At 39.6% G+C, this 17,178-nt stretch overlaps 3 protein-coding genes across 4 annotated transcripts; 1 reads left to right on the top strand and 2 right to left on the bottom strand.

Annotated features, from left to right (window-relative positions):
- The first annotated feature begins 940 nt into the window (after positions 1 to 940).
- LOC135631648 (signal peptidase complex subunit 3A-like) lies at positions 941 to 6,833 on the top strand. The gene is made up of 7 exons (XM_065139387.1): positions 941 to 1,192; positions 2,433 to 2,480; positions 3,434 to 3,496; positions 3,982 to 4,035; positions 4,786 to 4,872; positions 5,016 to 5,141; positions 6,166 to 6,833. Exons 1-6 carry the CDS (start codon positions 1,049 to 1,051, stop codon positions 5,139 to 5,141), a joined length of 522 nt encoding a protein of 173 aa, XP_064995459.1. The 5' UTR covers positions 941 to 1,048; the 3' UTR covers positions 6,166 to 6,833.
- LOC103976408 (exonuclease 1) lies at positions 6,446 to 14,261 on the bottom strand. Of its 2 annotated transcripts, XM_065139385.1 has the most exons (14): positions 14,122 to 14,261; positions 12,841 to 13,185; positions 12,710 to 12,746; positions 12,446 to 12,620; positions 12,058 to 12,136; positions 10,988 to 11,032; positions 10,766 to 10,915; positions 10,578 to 10,692; positions 8,660 to 8,760; positions 8,252 to 8,349; positions 8,080 to 8,172; positions 7,712 to 7,944; positions 7,140 to 7,505; positions 6,446 to 6,579 (listed from the first exon to the last, which is right to left on the bottom strand). In XM_065139385.1, exons 1-14 carry the CDS (start codon positions 14,149 to 14,151, stop codon positions 6,554 to 6,556), a joined length of 1,893 nt encoding a protein of 630 aa, XP_064995457.1. In that variant the 5' UTR covers positions 14,152 to 14,261; the 3' UTR covers positions 6,446 to 6,553. The 2 variants fall into 2 exon arrangements, with proteins under 2 accessions (XP_064995457.1, XP_064995456.1); XM_065139384.1 differs by lacking the exon at positions 6,446 to 6,579 and having other exon boundaries at positions 6,891 to 7,505.
- Positions 13,533 to 17,126, bottom strand: LOC135631647 (beta-glucuronosyltransferase GlcAT14A-like). The gene is made up of 4 exons (XM_065139386.1): positions 16,384 to 17,126; positions 15,010 to 15,085; positions 14,811 to 14,926; positions 13,533 to 14,716 (listed from the first exon to the last, which is right to left on the bottom strand). The coding sequence occupies exons 1-4, from the start codon at positions 16,940 to 16,942 to the stop codon at positions 14,202 to 14,204; spliced, it is 1,266 nt and encodes a 421-aa protein (XP_064995458.1). The 5' UTR covers positions 16,943 to 17,126; the 3' UTR covers positions 13,533 to 14,201.
- Positions 17,127 to 17,178: the final 52 nt, after the last annotated feature.

The following is a 17,178-nucleotide window of genomic DNA, read 5'->3' as shown; positions in this document are numbered from 1 at the left end:
CCGCCGCTGCATCCGCACCCCTCTTCCTCTTCCTCCTCCTCCGCCGCTCAATATCCTCGACGGCGGCCGCCGCCTTGAAGTCCTCGCACTCGAAAGCCAGCCGCCACCTCCGTACTCCCTGCCCCTTCGCCTCATCGCCGCTGCCCCCGGCAGCAAAGAACCTAGTCGCCTCCCGCATCCGCTGCAGGATGGCGAAAAACTCGTCGACCTGGTCGTCCGTCACCTCCTCCTCCTCCTCCTCCTTCTTCTTGAACCGCCGCCGGGTCCTCCTCTCCTCCTCGCCGCCGTCGAAGTCCGATCGCTTCTTCGACGCCATCGCCTCTAATCTCTGTTTCTCTCCGCCTTCTCTTTGCTGAAACGAGAAGAACTAATAGCAATTAAACTGTGGTCGGCTTCGGACGTCGTAAATACCAACGTGTGATGACGCGACATGCGTGACGTCAGCCACATGGCATTACGAGAGCGGATATATTTTTATTTGACCGACTCGACCGCCAAGTCAATTTGATACTTTAATTTTTGGGTACCTCGTGATGGGATCAGGACCGTCCTTCCCTTTTCCTGTTATTTTGGCAAAGATTACGCGATAAAGGATTACGATCCAACCGTCCGTTGGCCTTCAAGGAACTGCGTACATCTCAAAGCATGATGCAAGCAGATCACGCCTTGCAACGTATGCATTGAACAGTAGATATGCTTCCGTTTGACGGACTTGGCCACCAAGTCAATTTGGGTTCAGAGCTAGGCGAGCGTGCACTTCAATATTCGGATTTCTTACGATGAAATCAGGACCGTTCTTTTATTATTATTATTATTATTATTATTATTATTATTTTGGCCAGGATTAAGCAACCGTCTGTACGCCCTCGCGCATCTGCACAAATCTCGAAGCATGATGCATTCACATCACGCGTGGTAACGTATGCATTAAACAGTGGACGCGAACTCCAAATCCAAAAAGATTTGGGGGTATCAAAGATTATTCTACTGGAGGATCTGCGGCCGCCATCACATCGCCGGACAGTGGAGTTGGAGGGAGACAGAGAGGATGCATTCGTTCGCGTACCGCCTGAACACCCTCCTCACCTTCTCTCTCCTCCTCCTCGCCGTCCTCTGCGGCGCCGCCTCCTTTCTCGACGCCTTCAATTCCCCCCTGTCCGCCTCCTCCTCCCATGTCCAAGCCAGTGCCCAGGTACCGTCTGTTATGTCATCTCATGTCGATCTCTCGATTTGATGTGTCCGATCGACGAATGCTACCATGTCTCGGTCCTCGATCGTCGTCATCATCATTATATCTGTTATTTCCCCTTTTCTTTCGAGACGAGGGTTACAAGTCCGTGATGCCATCCATACCGAGGTTTGCGACTCATAGATCCGTCGTTTTTTGGCTGGATTCTGTGTCGGGATTGTTGTTTTCTTCGGAAAGAAGTAATAGTGACTACTTTCGTCGCGAGTTCTGCTTGTCTTGAGAAAAAAAATGGGGTCTTGTCTTGAGAAGGGAAAAGTGTTAATTGTTTGGTATCCCCTACGCCGTGGAATGTTGACGGGTAGAAATTGAACCGAGTTGCAATCGGCCAGCAATCGCCAAGGCTTGCTTAAGAAAAGAACGACTAGGGTTGCTACTCGTCGATCCGTCGTTTTTAGGTTTTATGCCGTTGTGGGGATTGCTTCTCCTTGGAACCACGAGTTGTGCTATGTTAGGGATCTTTTAGGACATAAAAAAGGTGTTCACGGTTTCGCATCAGAGTTGAACTGAGTTGCAGTCTGCCAGCAATCACCTATGCGTGCTGAAGAGACATATGGAAATTAAATTGAAATTAAGAAGTGCTTAAAATTATTTTCATTGTTTTTCCGTTTCCACAGTCACTGAAACAAAAACTAACCAATAGGATGATGGAAAAGAAGCAAAAATAGTCATAAGGTTTTCAAATACCAAGTTGGCTTCATGCTTTTTGCTCACAATTCCACATGTAAGCACATATGCATGTTAGGTTGCTCAACTCGAGCAGCATTCACTAAATTTGAATAAAAATTTGTGCTCAACATGTTGAAAATTTGTACTTTGTACAATGTAACCAACTGTCCTTGCATTATTTGGAGGAACATAGTATTATGCTTTACGACATTATTACTTATTAATGTTCTCTAATTTGGACATGGACATTTGGATGCAAGATTTTTGGAGTGTCAATTGTAAACTTTAATATGTGAATTAAATTTTGTCAGATGGCTCTTTCTCTCAGGTTTTTGTAAACAGTTTCTATACAACCAGAGGTCGGTCTATGTACATCTAGCCCTTCCAAATCTTCTAGTGGCGAATGCGTTGGGCCACTTAGTTCCATTTTCCTTGTTGTGGTCAAGTCTTTGAATGATGATTAACTGCTTGTGCGACCTATTGGTGATCTTAAGGGAATTTTTTTTGTCCCTTGCAGGTGCTTAAGGTTAATCGGTTTCGGAGGCAGCTGAATGGGGCTGATGAGGTAATTTTTCACGAATTTACATCTCTTGTTGGGAAAAATTTTGTTGCATGTTTATATGCACCAATCTTGTTACCTTTCTGTTTCCACTTTGGACCCTTTTTTTAATCCCCTAAATCCAAGATGAGTAGTGATTTGGATCTTATGGGAATATGCCAGTAATTCTTCTTTCTGAAAGTCTCTATCATTTTGCTTTAACATTTCTTTTACTTCATTATCTTAATGTACTTCTGTTAAATTTCTCAGTAATGAATTTTTTGTTTTGCATTAAGTACACATTGCTTATATTTTTGATAAATTTGATTTTTGTCCATTTCGTCTACATTTTCGGAGCTATTGCAATGTATTCCTTTCAGAAGTTGCTTAAAGCAAAATAAAGTCTCATTCTTACCCACCTCTTCAAATTAGTCATCTCTTACTTTTCCGTACTCAAATTCAATCAGTTCTTCGACATTCTTCATACACCCAATTTTGCATTAGATGTCTCTCTCTTAACATTGGAAGTTTTAGTGGTTTTGATAAGGAGTTTTCTGTGTTTTCTGTCTCCTGTAGTTCTTGCTTTCTTTGCTGATGAAGTAATAGAGGAGAGTTGCCAGGGTGGTTGAGTAGAAGTTATGTAGCACTAAAATAAAATTGGCCTTTCAGATTTGGGTTTGCTTGTCGAGCACTTTATTAAACTCGTTAATTAGTTTTTTTTAATTTTAACTAGTCATGATGACATTAAAAGACATTGGCCTATGTGGTTTTTTATAGACTTCTATATATAAACTTCTATATTACATGTGCTTATAACATAAAAACATGATCTCCATATGTAAGTTCAAATAAAAATGTTTTGTACTGTATTCCCATACCTCATAGTCTCATGTGGGTCTTAGTAGGTTTTTCATCTTTTATGTCTTATATGAAGCTTCTCAGTCATTACAAAGTGTCTGAAAAAGGTTGTTACCTGGCAGGTTAGCTTGACATTCAATGTTTCTTTGGACGTGCAGCCACTGTTTACATGGAATACGAAGCAGGTACTTTGTGGACTGATGCTAAGTAATTTGACTGTCTTCTAATAGAACAATAGATTATGGTGAATTTCATATAGTTACAATGTGTTGTTCTATTGTTGATGCCACAACACCTCATGGTAAAAGCTCCTGGGTGAAGCAGAAATCTATTGATCTTTACCATCCAATATGAGTCAATTATACTTCAATACTGTTCTTTTGTTGGATTGTTATAATTAGGGAACATCGACCAAGTTTTGAGCAGTAAATCATCTTATTTTTGCTAGCAAATTTCAACTATCCAAATATTATCAAAGACTTGCATGTACGGTCAGTTGTGTGTTCTCATCCTCTTATTGAAGTCTGTTTGAGAGATTCTTTTGCTATCACTTCCAGAGTTGTAAATAGGTTGTGTTGCACTTTAAAGGCTTATATATACTATGGAGTCTCTGTCTCAAAATAAATGGATAATATTATTTTTCATTTTCTATTAACCTCCTTAATTTCAGGTTTTTGTCTTCCTTGCTGCTGAGTACGAAACTCCAAAGAATGCCCTTAACCAGGTGTGTCATTTATTACCTGTGGGTTAGCATTGGTTGCTAAAAGCCTAAAATTCACTTTCATGGTTTACTAATCAAAGTTGTAATTTGTGAATCATGTGGTCACTTAATTTCTATACAAGAATATCATGAACACATGTGAAATATATTTGTTTCACTTATTTTCTATCCCAATGCATCCCCTGTTATTGAGAAACTGTCACCTTATTAATAAACTAATGTGGTATATTTGGACTAATGGATTATTCTTTACTTAATTGCTAGAGTCTAGTTGGAAACTAATCTTCTAGTGAACGCTCTCTATGGTTGTTCTGCTCTTAAAGCGTCTGGGTCTAGATTCATATTGCTGGTTCTGACATCTCTAAATGTGTCGAGAGTTTATTACATCAACTGATATATTGTTTTTTATGAGCCGAGTGATTCATTTCAAGGTGGCAAACTACTTGGTGTTTTTGGATGGTATTTGAGTTTTCAATACTGATATATTTATGTTTGATGAACCTGGTGATTCGTTGCAATGGTGGCAAACCACTTGCTGCTGTGGATGGTATTTGAGTTGTCAGCCCATGTTTCCTTGTTTGTTCTTCTGATTTCGAAGTTCCGTGACAATTTATGGAAGCTGCATATGTTCAGCAAATTAACATACTTGTTCCGCATAAGTTAATTTTGTAATCGTTAACTTTGCTTTTAGTCTTGGGAAACCTTGGTTTGTTGGTTACAAATCATTTTTTATGATCTTTTTCCCATGTTCAGATCTCGCTATGGGATCACATAATCCTGGATAAGGACCAGGCAAAGTTCCAGACAAAGGTGACCACCAAGTATCCTCTAATCGATCAGGTTAGTTTACTCGGTTTTGAATTTGTTTATTACTTGTGAATATTTTTTGTCTTTCGTCGCATATGTTGTACAATAGTAAATCTTCGATGAACTGTTAAATATCTCAGCTTAATTTTTTTTTTTTTACCAATTCAATAATCCAGGGAAGCAATCTCCGTGGTAGAAAAGTTGATCTTATTCTCCACTGGCATGTTATGCCTAAGACTGGCAGAATGATCCGAGACAAGCTGCACCTATCAGACTTCCATCTGCCGGAGGCTTATACGTAGGTACGAGCTTAACATCTTTAGGTACTTTTATACTGCTAGTTAGAACCGGAAGAGGGCTTTTTTTTTTATCGGTATTGTGTATGAATCAAGTGAATTTGAAAGCAGAACATCTGCTGGTTATCAAAAAGGCTATCGTCTTGCTCCAACCTCATTTTACCGGATACAATGAATAAAAATGTTTGCGTCATGATTCAATCTCAGAACCTTGCCACCATCGGTGGTCATGAGTTTTACATGTTATTCTATCAAAAACCTAGTTTTGTGGATATTATCCATGGTTGCATCAGCTCAAGGCAGCCTTAGTCACCGTCTTGGCATATTATTTTCGTTTGTTACTCATAAGGGTTAAGGGTGGGATTTTATCTCAGGACAGGATCTTAGTATTTTATATTTAATGTTTTTATCAGTTAAGATTTTTATCAGTCTTTTATATTTATGGTTATGTGATCGATATCTCACAATCGTATGATTAATATATTATCTTCACGTTATCAACCTTATTCAGATGATGTGACAGCCAATAATGTTACACCAATTAAGAGGTCGACTCAATCTTATGAGGTGGTCAATCGCATCATACAATCATAAAGCACACGATCAATCAAGAAAAATATATTATAATTCTCGCCCCGAACCTAATGGTCATTTTATCATACTATTTTCTACTTTGAATATAAATTAATTTTTGTACATTTGATACTTCACTAGCTAGGGATCTGAGGCTTTAATGAATTAATATTATTACTTCACTGGCTAGGGATCCATGGGTTCACGAGGCAGGTGTTGTTGCGATGACTAGAAAAAAATTAGAATTAAATTTTTTTTTATCGGATGATATTATATTTTTGATCGTAACATCCTGATTAGTCTCACATCGAATATATTATATTTTTTTATCGATAAAATTAAAAAATTAAAAGAATTAATATTAAATATTTTACTTATGTAATTATAAAAATCTTAATATATAAAAAAGATTGAGATAATAATCATAATTAATTACAGAATATGTAATTATCCTTAGGAGGTTCTGAGGATCTGGAGACACCGCGATCCGGCAGCACGGAGCTGTGGAACGTCATCAACATGACGGGCGACGACTACCCGCTGCACCCGCACCTGGCGACGTTTCAGGCGAACAAGGTGGTGGAGCTGGTGGACCTGGCGGCCTTCGGCAGCTGCATGACTACTGCAAAGGGGGACGCGTCGAGATGCAACGTGGGGGCGCACGCTGTGGGGAGGGAGCCGCCGGTGCCGGACCAAGAGAAGACGTGGAAGAACATAGTGAAGATGGAACCGGGTTACATGACGACGGTGGTGGTGGTGGCGTTCAAGCTGGTGGCCGCGACCCAGAGCTATGTGAATTCGCTCCCATCTCTCTCTCTTTGGTTTGCCGCTTCATCGTTTCCTCCTTACTGGATACTGCCTTCTGCAAATACTGGATCATGAAGACAATGCTATGATGTGTCCACTAAAATTGCTGCCTTGAAAGAGAGAGAGAGAGAGAGAGAGAGAGTCTCAGAAGAAGAAAGTATTGAAGACAGGCGATGGTTGCTGCATTGTGTGGATTGCATTTGTATGCCAATGAAGAATAAGGACGGCATTGGAGTTACTAGTAGAGATGAGGCTGCATGATACTACTTTGACCAAGTCAACTGCAATAAACTATAAATGAATTCTGGTCTGTCACTCATAATCATAATCAATCATATCATATTGCTACTCTGTGAATTGAACTAAGACAAAATTAATGATAACAAACTCATCTTACCTTATAAATCAACTCAATTTTCTCCCATTTTAGTAGGAGATTAAACTAGATATCACAATACATTGATTGATCAAAAAATAAAACTAGATAATATAATCTGCAACAATAATATTCTCGAAAAATTTGAACCAAAATTGAGGGCATGAAAATTCTCCCATAGCGAAAGATAAAAACACTGCAATGCAAGAAAAATTAGATCTACAAAGGTTGGAAGAATTTGAGTATACCGTTTTTCTTAATCCCTGCGCTCTTATTCTCGTTCTTTGTTTTAGGCCTCCCTCTCCGAGTCTTATCTTTTCCGATGGACGTTGACTTATTCGGCTTGGACTCCACACTTTCCTGTGACTGCGGCGAAGAACACACCATACCAAGAGAGTTTTCATCTTGTGTCACCACAGCCAGTGCTGCCCTCTGGTCGTCCTTTTGAGAACTACTCTTTTCTAGTTTTCTCTTCTTGAATGGATTGTTATCAGGTACTGATGCCTTGTCTACTTCAAGCTCCATTACTTGATGACACTCTGCTGGTGCAACCAACATACCCAGCGCAAAAGCTTCTTTAATGTACTTTTGATCCAGAGCAGTCTCTCTTGCAACTGTTGACACATCAAACAAGCTGAAGAATTAGTAGAACATAAAACAAAACAAAGTGCCAGCACATATACTTCTGGATTAGTTTGCTTACTTATAATGCCTTTTAACTTGACTAGTAATTTTTCTGTAGATAGAGTTTGATGGCAAAAGATGTATACATTCGACTCCAAATTACTAGCAGCCCATAAAGAAGAGCTGGTCAACTTACCGATAAGCTTATCTTCTATATGTTCTTCATGGTCTTGCTCAGATGAACACATTGTAATGCAACTCCCCTCTGTGAATGAGATTCTCAATTCATCACCAGATGTACGATGGTAGGATAGGACGCTGACAGACTCCGAGCACATTTCAGCGTTAGGGAGATAGTCAAAATGTTGCATGGTAATGGGGTTCAATTTGCCTTCAGCGACAGCAGCAGCTACTGATTGCGGGAGCTCACTTGGTGATTTCAAAAATCAAAGAAAATTCATGGGAAAATTTGAAGCAAATAACATATCAAAGCGAGAAACAAGCATTATTGTGACGATTGTTTATAGTGGCGATTATATTGTGTTATGGTGTCATGTAGGATACGGTCCAAGAAGATCCAGATCACCATTTAGAAACTCCAGATGCTTCTCTTCTAAAGGCTTCAAATGTTTTAATGCTCGTGTAGCCATATCATATCTGCATATAACAGAATGCATAGATAAGTCGATATGATAGAAGTCAGTTTGTGCCATAAGTTTTACATGGCATATCTTACACTCGAGCATGGTGAAAGACTGCAACTGCTTTCCTAAAAGACTCGCAGTAATCTTCTGGCATTTTATATCGCTTGTCAAGTCTCAAAACTGACAGAACCTGCAAAGCATGAGGAAGGAAAAACACAAAGTTAAATGAAGACAAAACAGTAGCCAACAAGAAATTAAGATGAAAAAATATGATAAATATACATATATAAAGAAATATATAAGATTAAAATGTTCCTTGGGACATTAGACACATACATCAAACCAAACAGCATTTTGCTTAAGAACAGTACAAAATCTGTATACTAGGGGCATAATTGTGCAATACAATCAATACAAGTAGGAATTCCTAAGTTTGTTACCACAATTTTTTTATTGGAGTTTTAAATGGACAAGCATAAGAATGGAACAAATGGGCTTACACGATCTAAGTTCTTGTACTTGGAGACAAAAGAATAAGCTCTCTTAATCCCAATTCCTGGAATGGAAGGAAGGAAGTCGCATCCAGCCAGGACACACATACCTGTCAAGATATTGAAAAAATATAACACATTGAGCGATGTCATAAATTATGCAAAACTTTCTCAAATCTGCAAGAACAAATTCAAAATTAGCTTGACAACCAACAACGAGCAATAATAGAACCTCACCCACAACAAAATGATGCTAGTTATTTCGAGTTGATGTACAGATTGTGCAACAACAGTTAGCATGTGATTAAAAGAAATGATGGATAAGTAGGAAAAATAGAACACTAAAATTGAACTCAATAAAAGCAAAAATTTAGCTTGAATTTTATTCAATTTAAATTACAAGCAAGACATGGAGCGAAAATATTTTGAAAACTAGATCACAATAGATCTTAAATGTGATAAGCTTTTAGAAGATGGGAGAAAAGTTTAATAACATAGATCAGATATGGAGGAAAGAATAGTTAAAAGCATGTGATTTAGTTTATGAGAGAGTTCCATAAGCAAGAACCCAAGAAGATTGGTTGGTTAAACCAAGGTATACAATACCGTACCGTACCGATGTTTCGAGGTTGGCTCGGTACGATACGGTATCATGTACCGAGCGATACGCCAAGGCGTACCGAGCGGTAGACCTAATTTAGGTGTAAAACCCTTCGAAAATATCTGAAAAAAAAAGTTAGGATAGAGTTTTTAAGTTAGAAATAAATATAGCAATAGCATAAGTTTAATAAAAACAATGTAAATTAGATAAGAATAATATCACATATCTTTTTCGGGCTTTGAAAAATATCTTGTGCAAGATTCGTATTTCAATCAATTACGGATTGTCCTTATGTTAACATTGAAATATCTACAGAAAAAAATTATTTAAATTGTTAGACTATTTTGTTATAATATAAACTCTAAAATTCAAGTGAATTAAATAATCACGTATGTAGATATACCTGATTGCTGATTCTACTACCAAAACGAACGACAAGCCTCCACGGGTGGTGGATCGGGGTCCTCGATCCTATACATCTGCATATTAATATGATATGTTTGTTGGACCCAATCATGAAATTGATCACATGACATAGTGTATTGATACATCGTATGCCATTGATGCATTAATATAGTGTTGATCGTAGGTTGATCATCATGAATCATATTCGTCACAAATCGTTATTTTGTAAAGTTTAGGAGAGCATAAATGTGAAAAAAAAGAGTTTGAGATAGTTTAAGAGAGTATGAGAATGTAATGGAGTGAAATAAGGAAGAAGAATGGTTTAAATACTATGAAAAAGGGCTCCAACGATCAATTTGACCGTTAGAGCACTGTAGCACTGTTACAGTGCGATAACGATCAATTTCGACCGTTACCGTCCGATATTACCTCGTATCGTTCGATACGGGGTGCTTTTAAACGTTCCGCCTGGTAGCGAGCGGTCCGCGTACTGGTATGCCGTCGGACTGGTACGTACCACCCATACTGAGCGGTACCATTCGAAATTGCATACCTTGGGTTAAACCTTATATGCAAGGCCTTATAAATAGTGAAAAGAGGACAAGGTGAGACTAGAGCTATCACTATGTAGAATGCAAGAATACAAGTCAAAAATCAATGCACGACTCAAGCTCTGCCATCCCTACTTATAGCGAGTTTCAGTTAGAGAATAGATGGATCATTTACTATCTAGAATTACTTCCTCATATGGTTATTGTTACGAGTTACAAAATATAGAGGTAGAAGAAAGTTTGAAATGCAAACCATAATCATTTAGATTCATTTGTTGAGTAGACAAACTGAGACTTAACAATTGTCATGCAATTAGTGAACTAATTAATACTTATTACTTCAAGAAAGTCGAGCAAATGCAAGTGTGACCTGTGAGCAATTCTTTATCAAAATCCTTGAAGGAAAGTCCATCAGAAGCACTCTTGAAGACTTTGTCCATAAGAATTTCCTCACCATTACCATAGCGGTCCATCTTAAATATGATCTACAACAACATGCATTCATGAGAAAATCAACAAAAGGACAATTTAAGGAACCTATGGTTTCAGTTTTCTCACAGCCTGGCAACCGTATGCAATGAGGTCGCTGTCTTCTGTTATTACACCTGCAATGCCTCCTTGATCAGGTTTGAGGGAAGATAAGTATGCTAATTGAGCATCGGCCTCATAGGGAGCAACTATGAATTCCACATCTTCTGATCTTAAGATCTGTCATAAAAAAAACATATAACAATTAAAGCTATAAAATAGAAAACTAGGTCATAATCATAGGGAAATTACCTGAATCAGCTTATGAGCCATCAAAGGCGTGACATGTACTGCTTTCTGGAGGTGATACTATAAATGTTAGAAAAAAGACCAAAAGGGAAAGAAATAAAGGACAACAAAAAGGATCAAAATAAATTACTTGATCAAAGACACCACTTTACAAGATTGAAACAACATAGCAATCGTGCACAACTTATTAGAAAAAGAAGAAAAAAGATAAATGTGGTGTATAAGCCAACCATATCGAAAGCTTCCTGCTCTCAAGACTGAAAAAATCTAGAGAATTCTAAATTCCTGATCTTGTGGGCTTGCCCAGTAACTAAGCAGCAAAAAACCAACGTAACATCAATAATAAGACAATATGTGATGTATACTGTAAGTGGACATGTCTAGATTGTAACTAAATTTCATAGAAAAGAACAATAGTACATTTCTTGTACAGAAGATGTAATTTTGAGGAAGATAGGCTTTCCTCAAAATATTGTAAAGACAAGGAACCAAAGCTTGTGAAAATGTGATTGAATCTTCTGTTTCTTATGCACAAAATTTGACAGACATGCTTCAGCAAAATTTTAAAGTCAAACAAGCATATCTATATCTCAAATTACTTGCCTCTCCAGGCTGCTCCTCTCTTTTCTCTGCTAAGCGCAGTTTAGTCATGTTTTATGTGAGTTCCTGAATTAAATTGCCACTTTAGCATGACTCAGCAAAACTCACCCCAAACGCCTCGTGATATATAGCATTCATAGTTCTCCTTTTGAGATCTGTTTTTTTTTTCTTTCTTTTTTCTCATACACATCTAAATCCAAGGATTTAGAAATCATGTCATACCAGAAATAAAAGCTTGGACAACCATTTTCCGCCCTAGTATTTCAATGTCTTTGAAAGTAAAAAAAGCATTTCTGTTATTTTTATGTATTATCTACATTGATAAACCCAAGAAAACCACTTTGCATGTTGCTACAACTAAAGAAGGATAACTCTTTCTTTCAGAGTTAGCTTACAACTATACCAATCGATACAATTTTTCTACTGTACACATGTATCCAGTGACTTAAGTGTACCAATGAAGGAGAAATTACCTGGAAAAGTTCAATGGCACCTGCAGTGTTTCCTTGCTTGAGCTTCTCTTTTGCCAACTCAAAATTAGCTTCTCTTCGCCTAAATTAAAATAAACATCTGTTCAGAGGCATAACACTGCCCAAATAAACAGTTTACACAAACAATTTGAACAGCCACACAAAGAAAATGGCAAACAAAAATAGTAACATGTTATGCTAAACATATGTATATAACTATGCTTCTATCCCGCTTTGTCTTATTGGTAGTTCATATTCGTGTAACATCTATTGTAGTTTGTTTGAACCTAACCAAATAAAACAAACCATTCACCTACAGCATGATAATGAACATCCTGGGAAGAACAATACAGCTAAATTGCATCAGTTTCTGCTTCTTCCTTTCACTTGCCTGTGGCGCTCATGATCCGTGGCGGACTTACAAGGGATGCTGCCACCGTCAAAGACGACGACAGGCATGATCTTGTAATGCCGGAGGAGATTGATATGATGCATAAAGTAGTTGAGATAACGCCTCGCAGCTTCACCCGGCATGTCGAGGCAGAGCTCCATACTGCAAGAATAAGCTGCCCAAAAGAGTGCACGATAAACCACCAAACATCTAGGATTACCAATCGACGCGACGCGTTTTGTTTGCGTGGTTCCAGCTGCTCACCTCCCTTGTGGAGCCACGAATAGGCATCGATGCCCACCTACCGGAAAGAAGAACAAAGCAAAACATGAAGGAGATCGGAATAACATTCATTAGAAACCGCAAGAAAACTGCAAGGGTCCAAAACAATCTACCCTTTTCCCGGCGTATTTCCTGATGTGGACGGGACGTATGAATGGCTTCAGGAATCTGAGGAGATTCTGGATGCCCATGTGTCGGATCCCCAGGTGCTTCTTCTTCTTCTTCTTCTCCTCCTCCTTCCCACCCTCCCCTCGCAAGATTGGGATCGCCGGTGCCACGGAGGGGGGATCAGAAGAGAGAGGAGAGGGAGGGTGGTGACGGCGACGACGAGGAGGGGACCCAAGACAGTAATATAAAAAGGGGAAGGGGGTTAAAATAGAGAACTCGTCTTCCCGCTTCGATCCATTCATTCCTACTCGACTTCGCGGCCTTTCCCGCCTTTGTCTGCTGCGCTTCTGCTGTCATGTCATCAAATAAACCCTCGTTACTCTTACAAATTACAATAGAGGCTTGGATTTAGAAACAATATATTGGGTCGGATCAAGTTTCCTGTTTTTAGAAACAAGCACTATACATTCATTTTAAAATTACTCATTTTGTGTCCTGAGTGAGATTATATTACTGTTGTCAACTAGCTTAAGTTCACATCTCACTTTCATCATCTATCCTTTCAAAAAAAAAAAAATACTGCAGAAAATATTGTGCTTAAGAGAAATCAGACCACCATAAATAGGATATAGAACACTAGGCAATAAAGAGAACAAATCATGATAATATGAAAGGCCAAAGTAAAGATCCTCAAAGGTGCAAAGAAGCTGTGTGACACTGATGTGAGGTAAATCAGCAACCTCATTTGGTTTATACAGCAACCAGTATGTACCCACATGAATACAGCATAACATGAAAGAATCAAAGACAAATAACACTCTAGGAGAGGCCTGATCTCATCTCACTTAACATAATCTGCACTAGTCTGCATAACATGTCAAGACTCTATCTCCTTGGAAGATGCTTACCATAGAGACAACATGTGTCCACAAAAGACATTTGCTTGCTCATTTCTATGCATATGGAAGTAAGTTCTTCTGGTTTATCTAACATCAGTGGATATATGGCACTCTGGCATTTGGTGGAAGACTCAAACAACATCAGCAAATAGCCCACAAGTCATGGACTTTCTTCAAAAATGATTTCATGGACCCCCCCAATAGAGTAGTGTGTCATTGCAGCTAACTACCATGTAGAACCTTTGAAGTCGTACCAGCCGAGAGAGAGAGAGAGAGAGAGAGAGAGAGAGAGAGAGAGAGAGAGAGACCACCAACCACATGACCTCCATCTTGGTATAAGCTATGCAGAAATCTCTAGTAGTGATTGAGATGAGAAAATGAAATCACCTCGTGTGGGGAGTAATTTCTGCTGAACATGCCCCAACAAAATTAATCTTGATACTCGAATGGTTATGAAATTTTCAGACTTATCTGCACGAGCTAGATTTTGACTTCCATTCCTCTACCACCTTTTTCATCAATTGTTCAAACTTCTCTGCTTGAGGCCCAGGTCTGACAATGTCAGCATTGCCCCACTGAGAGCATGGATCCATCCACCATCTCCTCTTGCCAGAGCACCAAGCCCCAGGAACGGCCTTGTAGTAGCGACGTTTCAGTATCCTGCTATCAATTTTATCTAGCACTGCATCACCCTGACGGAACTGCCTAGCAAAAGGCATTCCACTCTCTGTCATCTGATCAAAATCTGTCATGTTAAGAATGTGGGGTTCCAGCATTGGAGGACTATCCCACACCATATACCTTAGGTCACTGTTCACTGTTGTATTCTGAAAATTAGGAGAGTTGCATAGGACCGAATGAAAATAACCTTCTTCGGACAACATTACATTTGTGAAGTACAAGAGAAGAGTGCGAGCTAGATTGTCCCAACCCAGTATGCAGTATTCTATGAAGGACCTACTCAGGATAACCCACGGAGAACCTGTTGAACAGTAAATCGAAAGAACACATCATCAGACTCAGATGTGCAAAAGTTTGAAATAAGCATGTTAGAAGTTTAGGATAAGATAAACTGCCTGTGAAGAACTTGAAAGATTCAGGGGTGACCCGATTCTGAGAAGCTTTGAAAAATGACTTCCTCTTTGCCAAATAAAGCCCGGCATCAACTATAATTGGTTGAACCCTCTGATTTCTGCAATGACAGTTCTGGAAGTTAATGAAAGACAGCGGATTTAACTCTCAGGAATAAGACAACGGCAGAACATTTGTGATTACTCTTTCCATCCAAGATCACTGGTGTGGTCCACGAAGCTAAGGTTCCTTGGCACATTGGAGAAAACATAAATCAAATCTGAAACAAAAAGAGAACAAATAATCAGCACTTTAACTTCTGGATAGCAAATATATTATGTACCTGAACATAAATGCAAAAGAAAATTGAAGACATCCTTCAGATAATCGTTCTACAAGATATCTTATTCAGAGAAGAACATTCATCATGTTCATGCAAACCTAAAAACTAAAATGTCAAAAAAGAAAGATTTATCATCGTATTTTATAAGATATAAATCTACTGCAGTCCACACATGGATAAGGAGAAAAATGGGAGAGCAAACATGCCCATTTGCTTCCCTGGTATTGCCAAGTCCTTGCTAATATACTTTTGGTTTTAGCAACATAAACCGATGTAAGAGTACTTATCTAACAGAAGAATTAGATACTTCAAGAAGCTCAAGGTTGTAGGATTCACAAGAGGGTGGGTGTTAGCTTGATACTTAATCAGCACACGAAAAAATGTACGCATATCCAGCATGTAGCTCAGCAGAATAGCAGAATTATGTCCTTGCATATTTCTATCTTGTCACTTTCAAACACTCAATGCTTAGAAGAATTTAACAGATAAACAATACTCTTTCATCGGTATATACAAAAAGAGGGTAACAAAACCTTTTATTTATTTAAAAAAGATCAGAAAAGGTGAATCCTTCAAGAGCTAAAATTGGCTTTGTATCACCAAAAAGGCTGAGGACTGATCCGTGGCATCAGGATCTCCCATAAAAGCATTCTCAATCCAGTGAAAATCCACATCAAATAAAAGAAAAAAGAAGCCTTCTACAGGCAGTTTGGGGCTCGAATTTCATAACAAAGATGCCATATCAATCTACATAGAGCATGGGGATGAAGAAAGGAAGGGTGTACTAGTGCTAAAAAGCTGGTAAGTACTAGTGCTAATTTAAGTATCCACTAAATTAATGGATCTAAAGCAGTTGCAATTCAATGTTCACCAACATATAACAACCAAAAAATGGATATCAAATAGAAAATTGTTTGACACAGTATAAACATCATAAAGAGGAGATAGATAGATAGAGAGAGTGTGTCAAGAAAAATCTAAACTAGATACCACAGAGAGATCCAATTTCCAATATAGCCTTGCAAGCATGAACCTTGGCTACTTAAGATGGAAAGATAGATCCGAACTTTTCGTTGTAAGAGCAAATAAACTCGATACGCTACTTACAACTCATAGCTGGTTTTATAAACTCGAATAGAAGACGACATCTTTTCCATCATAAACATTCAAATCTGGAGATCTGATAAAACCAATGCAACAACAAAGGCCTCATTTTGAGAATAAAGATCACGTACCGTCTTGCGTGACAAGCGGATAGTCCTCGGCGCTCAACGTCACGAACCAATCCCAGCCGTCGTCGAGCCGGAGTAGCGCTGAGGCAGCATGTAGCGTGGCCGCAAGCCCAGACGACCCCATCGGTGTCATTGCGCTGGCCTTCCCGACCACATCCACATTCCCAAACGCTCGTACGGCAGGGATCGAAAGCCAGACCCTGGCCGCCAGGTCGGCCCGCTCCGATTCGGAGGCATCGGCGGAGAGGTGGAGGAGGTAGCGGTTCCTGGGGTGGTAAACGGCAAGGAGCAGGCGGAGGACGCGGCGGGAGTCGCCTCGGCCGCCGGAGATGTAGTAAGCGAAGGCGGGCAGGTGGGCCGGGCCGCGGTGGACGTCGGTGGGGGCGGGCCGGCGGGCGTGGAAAGCATAGGAGGCCGTGAAGCCGGAGATGGCGGAGAGGAAAAGCAGCACGGAGACGAAGGAGACGGAGATGAGGCGGAACAGCCATTTTTCCATGGCCATAACCCAGGAACGGCGGCCAAGGGTCACAGACAAGATGGAGGCCGGGGATCGAAGGGGCATCGGGGGATCCAAGCTAGGTTTCCATTCTCGATCGGATTAGGGTTATTCTCATCCGAACGGAGGGCGACGAAGTAGGAAACGAAGACGAAGAGGGAGGACCGGTTGGGAAGATATCGAAACGGGGCTGTCGGTGTGCGTCGCGATCAGAAACGGGGAAACAGGAAACGGGCAGCGGCTAGCAGATCGGCTCGTCACATTTGCATAATAATAAAAGATAAAAAATTCTAATTGATGTT

The sequence above is a fragment of the Musa acuminata genome, chromosome BXJ3-2 (assembly GCF_036884655.1).
Source record: "Musa acuminata AAA Group cultivar baxijiao chromosome BXJ3-2, Cavendish_Baxijiao_AAA, whole genome shotgun sequence".
NCBI lineage: Eukaryota > Viridiplantae > Streptophyta > Magnoliopsida > Zingiberales > Musaceae > Musa > Musa acuminata.
Note: the sequence above shows the minus strand (reverse complement) of the source record. Positions and strands in the feature narration are given on the sequence as shown.

Excerpts from the sequence above, each read along its gene's own strand:
- LOC135631648 (XM_065139387.1), top strand. The coding sequence starts at position 1,049 with ATGCATTCGTTCGCGTACCGCCTGAACACCCTCCTCACCTTCTCTCTC. Across the intron at positions 2,481-3,433 it reads AGCTGAATGGGGCTGATGAG|GTTAGCTTGACATTCAATGT; the intron begins GTAATTTTTCAC and ends GTTACCTGGCAG. Across the intron at positions 4,873-5,015 it reads AGTATCCTCTAATCGATCAG|GGAAGCAATCTCCGTGGTAG; the intron begins GTTAGTTTACTC and ends TCAATAATCCAG.
- LOC103976408 (XM_065139384.1), bottom strand. The coding sequence starts at position 14,151 with ATGTTCAGCAGAAATTACTCCCCACACGAG. Across the intron at positions 12,747-12,840 it reads GGAAATACGCCGGGAAAAGG|GTGGGCATCGATGCCTATTC; the intron begins GTAGATTGTTTT and ends TCTTTCCGGTAG. Across the intron at positions 7,506-7,711 it reads TATAGAAGATAAGCTTATCG|TTGCAAGAGAGACTGCTCTG; the intron begins GTAAGTTGACCA and ends ATGTGTCAACAG.
- LOC135631647 (XM_065139386.1), bottom strand. The coding sequence starts at position 16,942 with ATGCCCCTTCGATCCCCGGCCTCCATCTTGTCTGTGACCCTTGGCCGC. Across the intron at positions 14,927-15,009 it reads AGTGATCTTGGATGGAAAGA|AAATCAGAGGGTTCAACCAA; the intron begins GTAATCACAAAT and ends CTGTCATTGCAG. Across the intron at positions 14,717-14,810 it reads ATCTTTCAAGTTCTTCACAG|GTTCTCCGTGGGTTATCCTG; the intron begins GCAGTTTATCTT and ends ACTGTTCAACAG.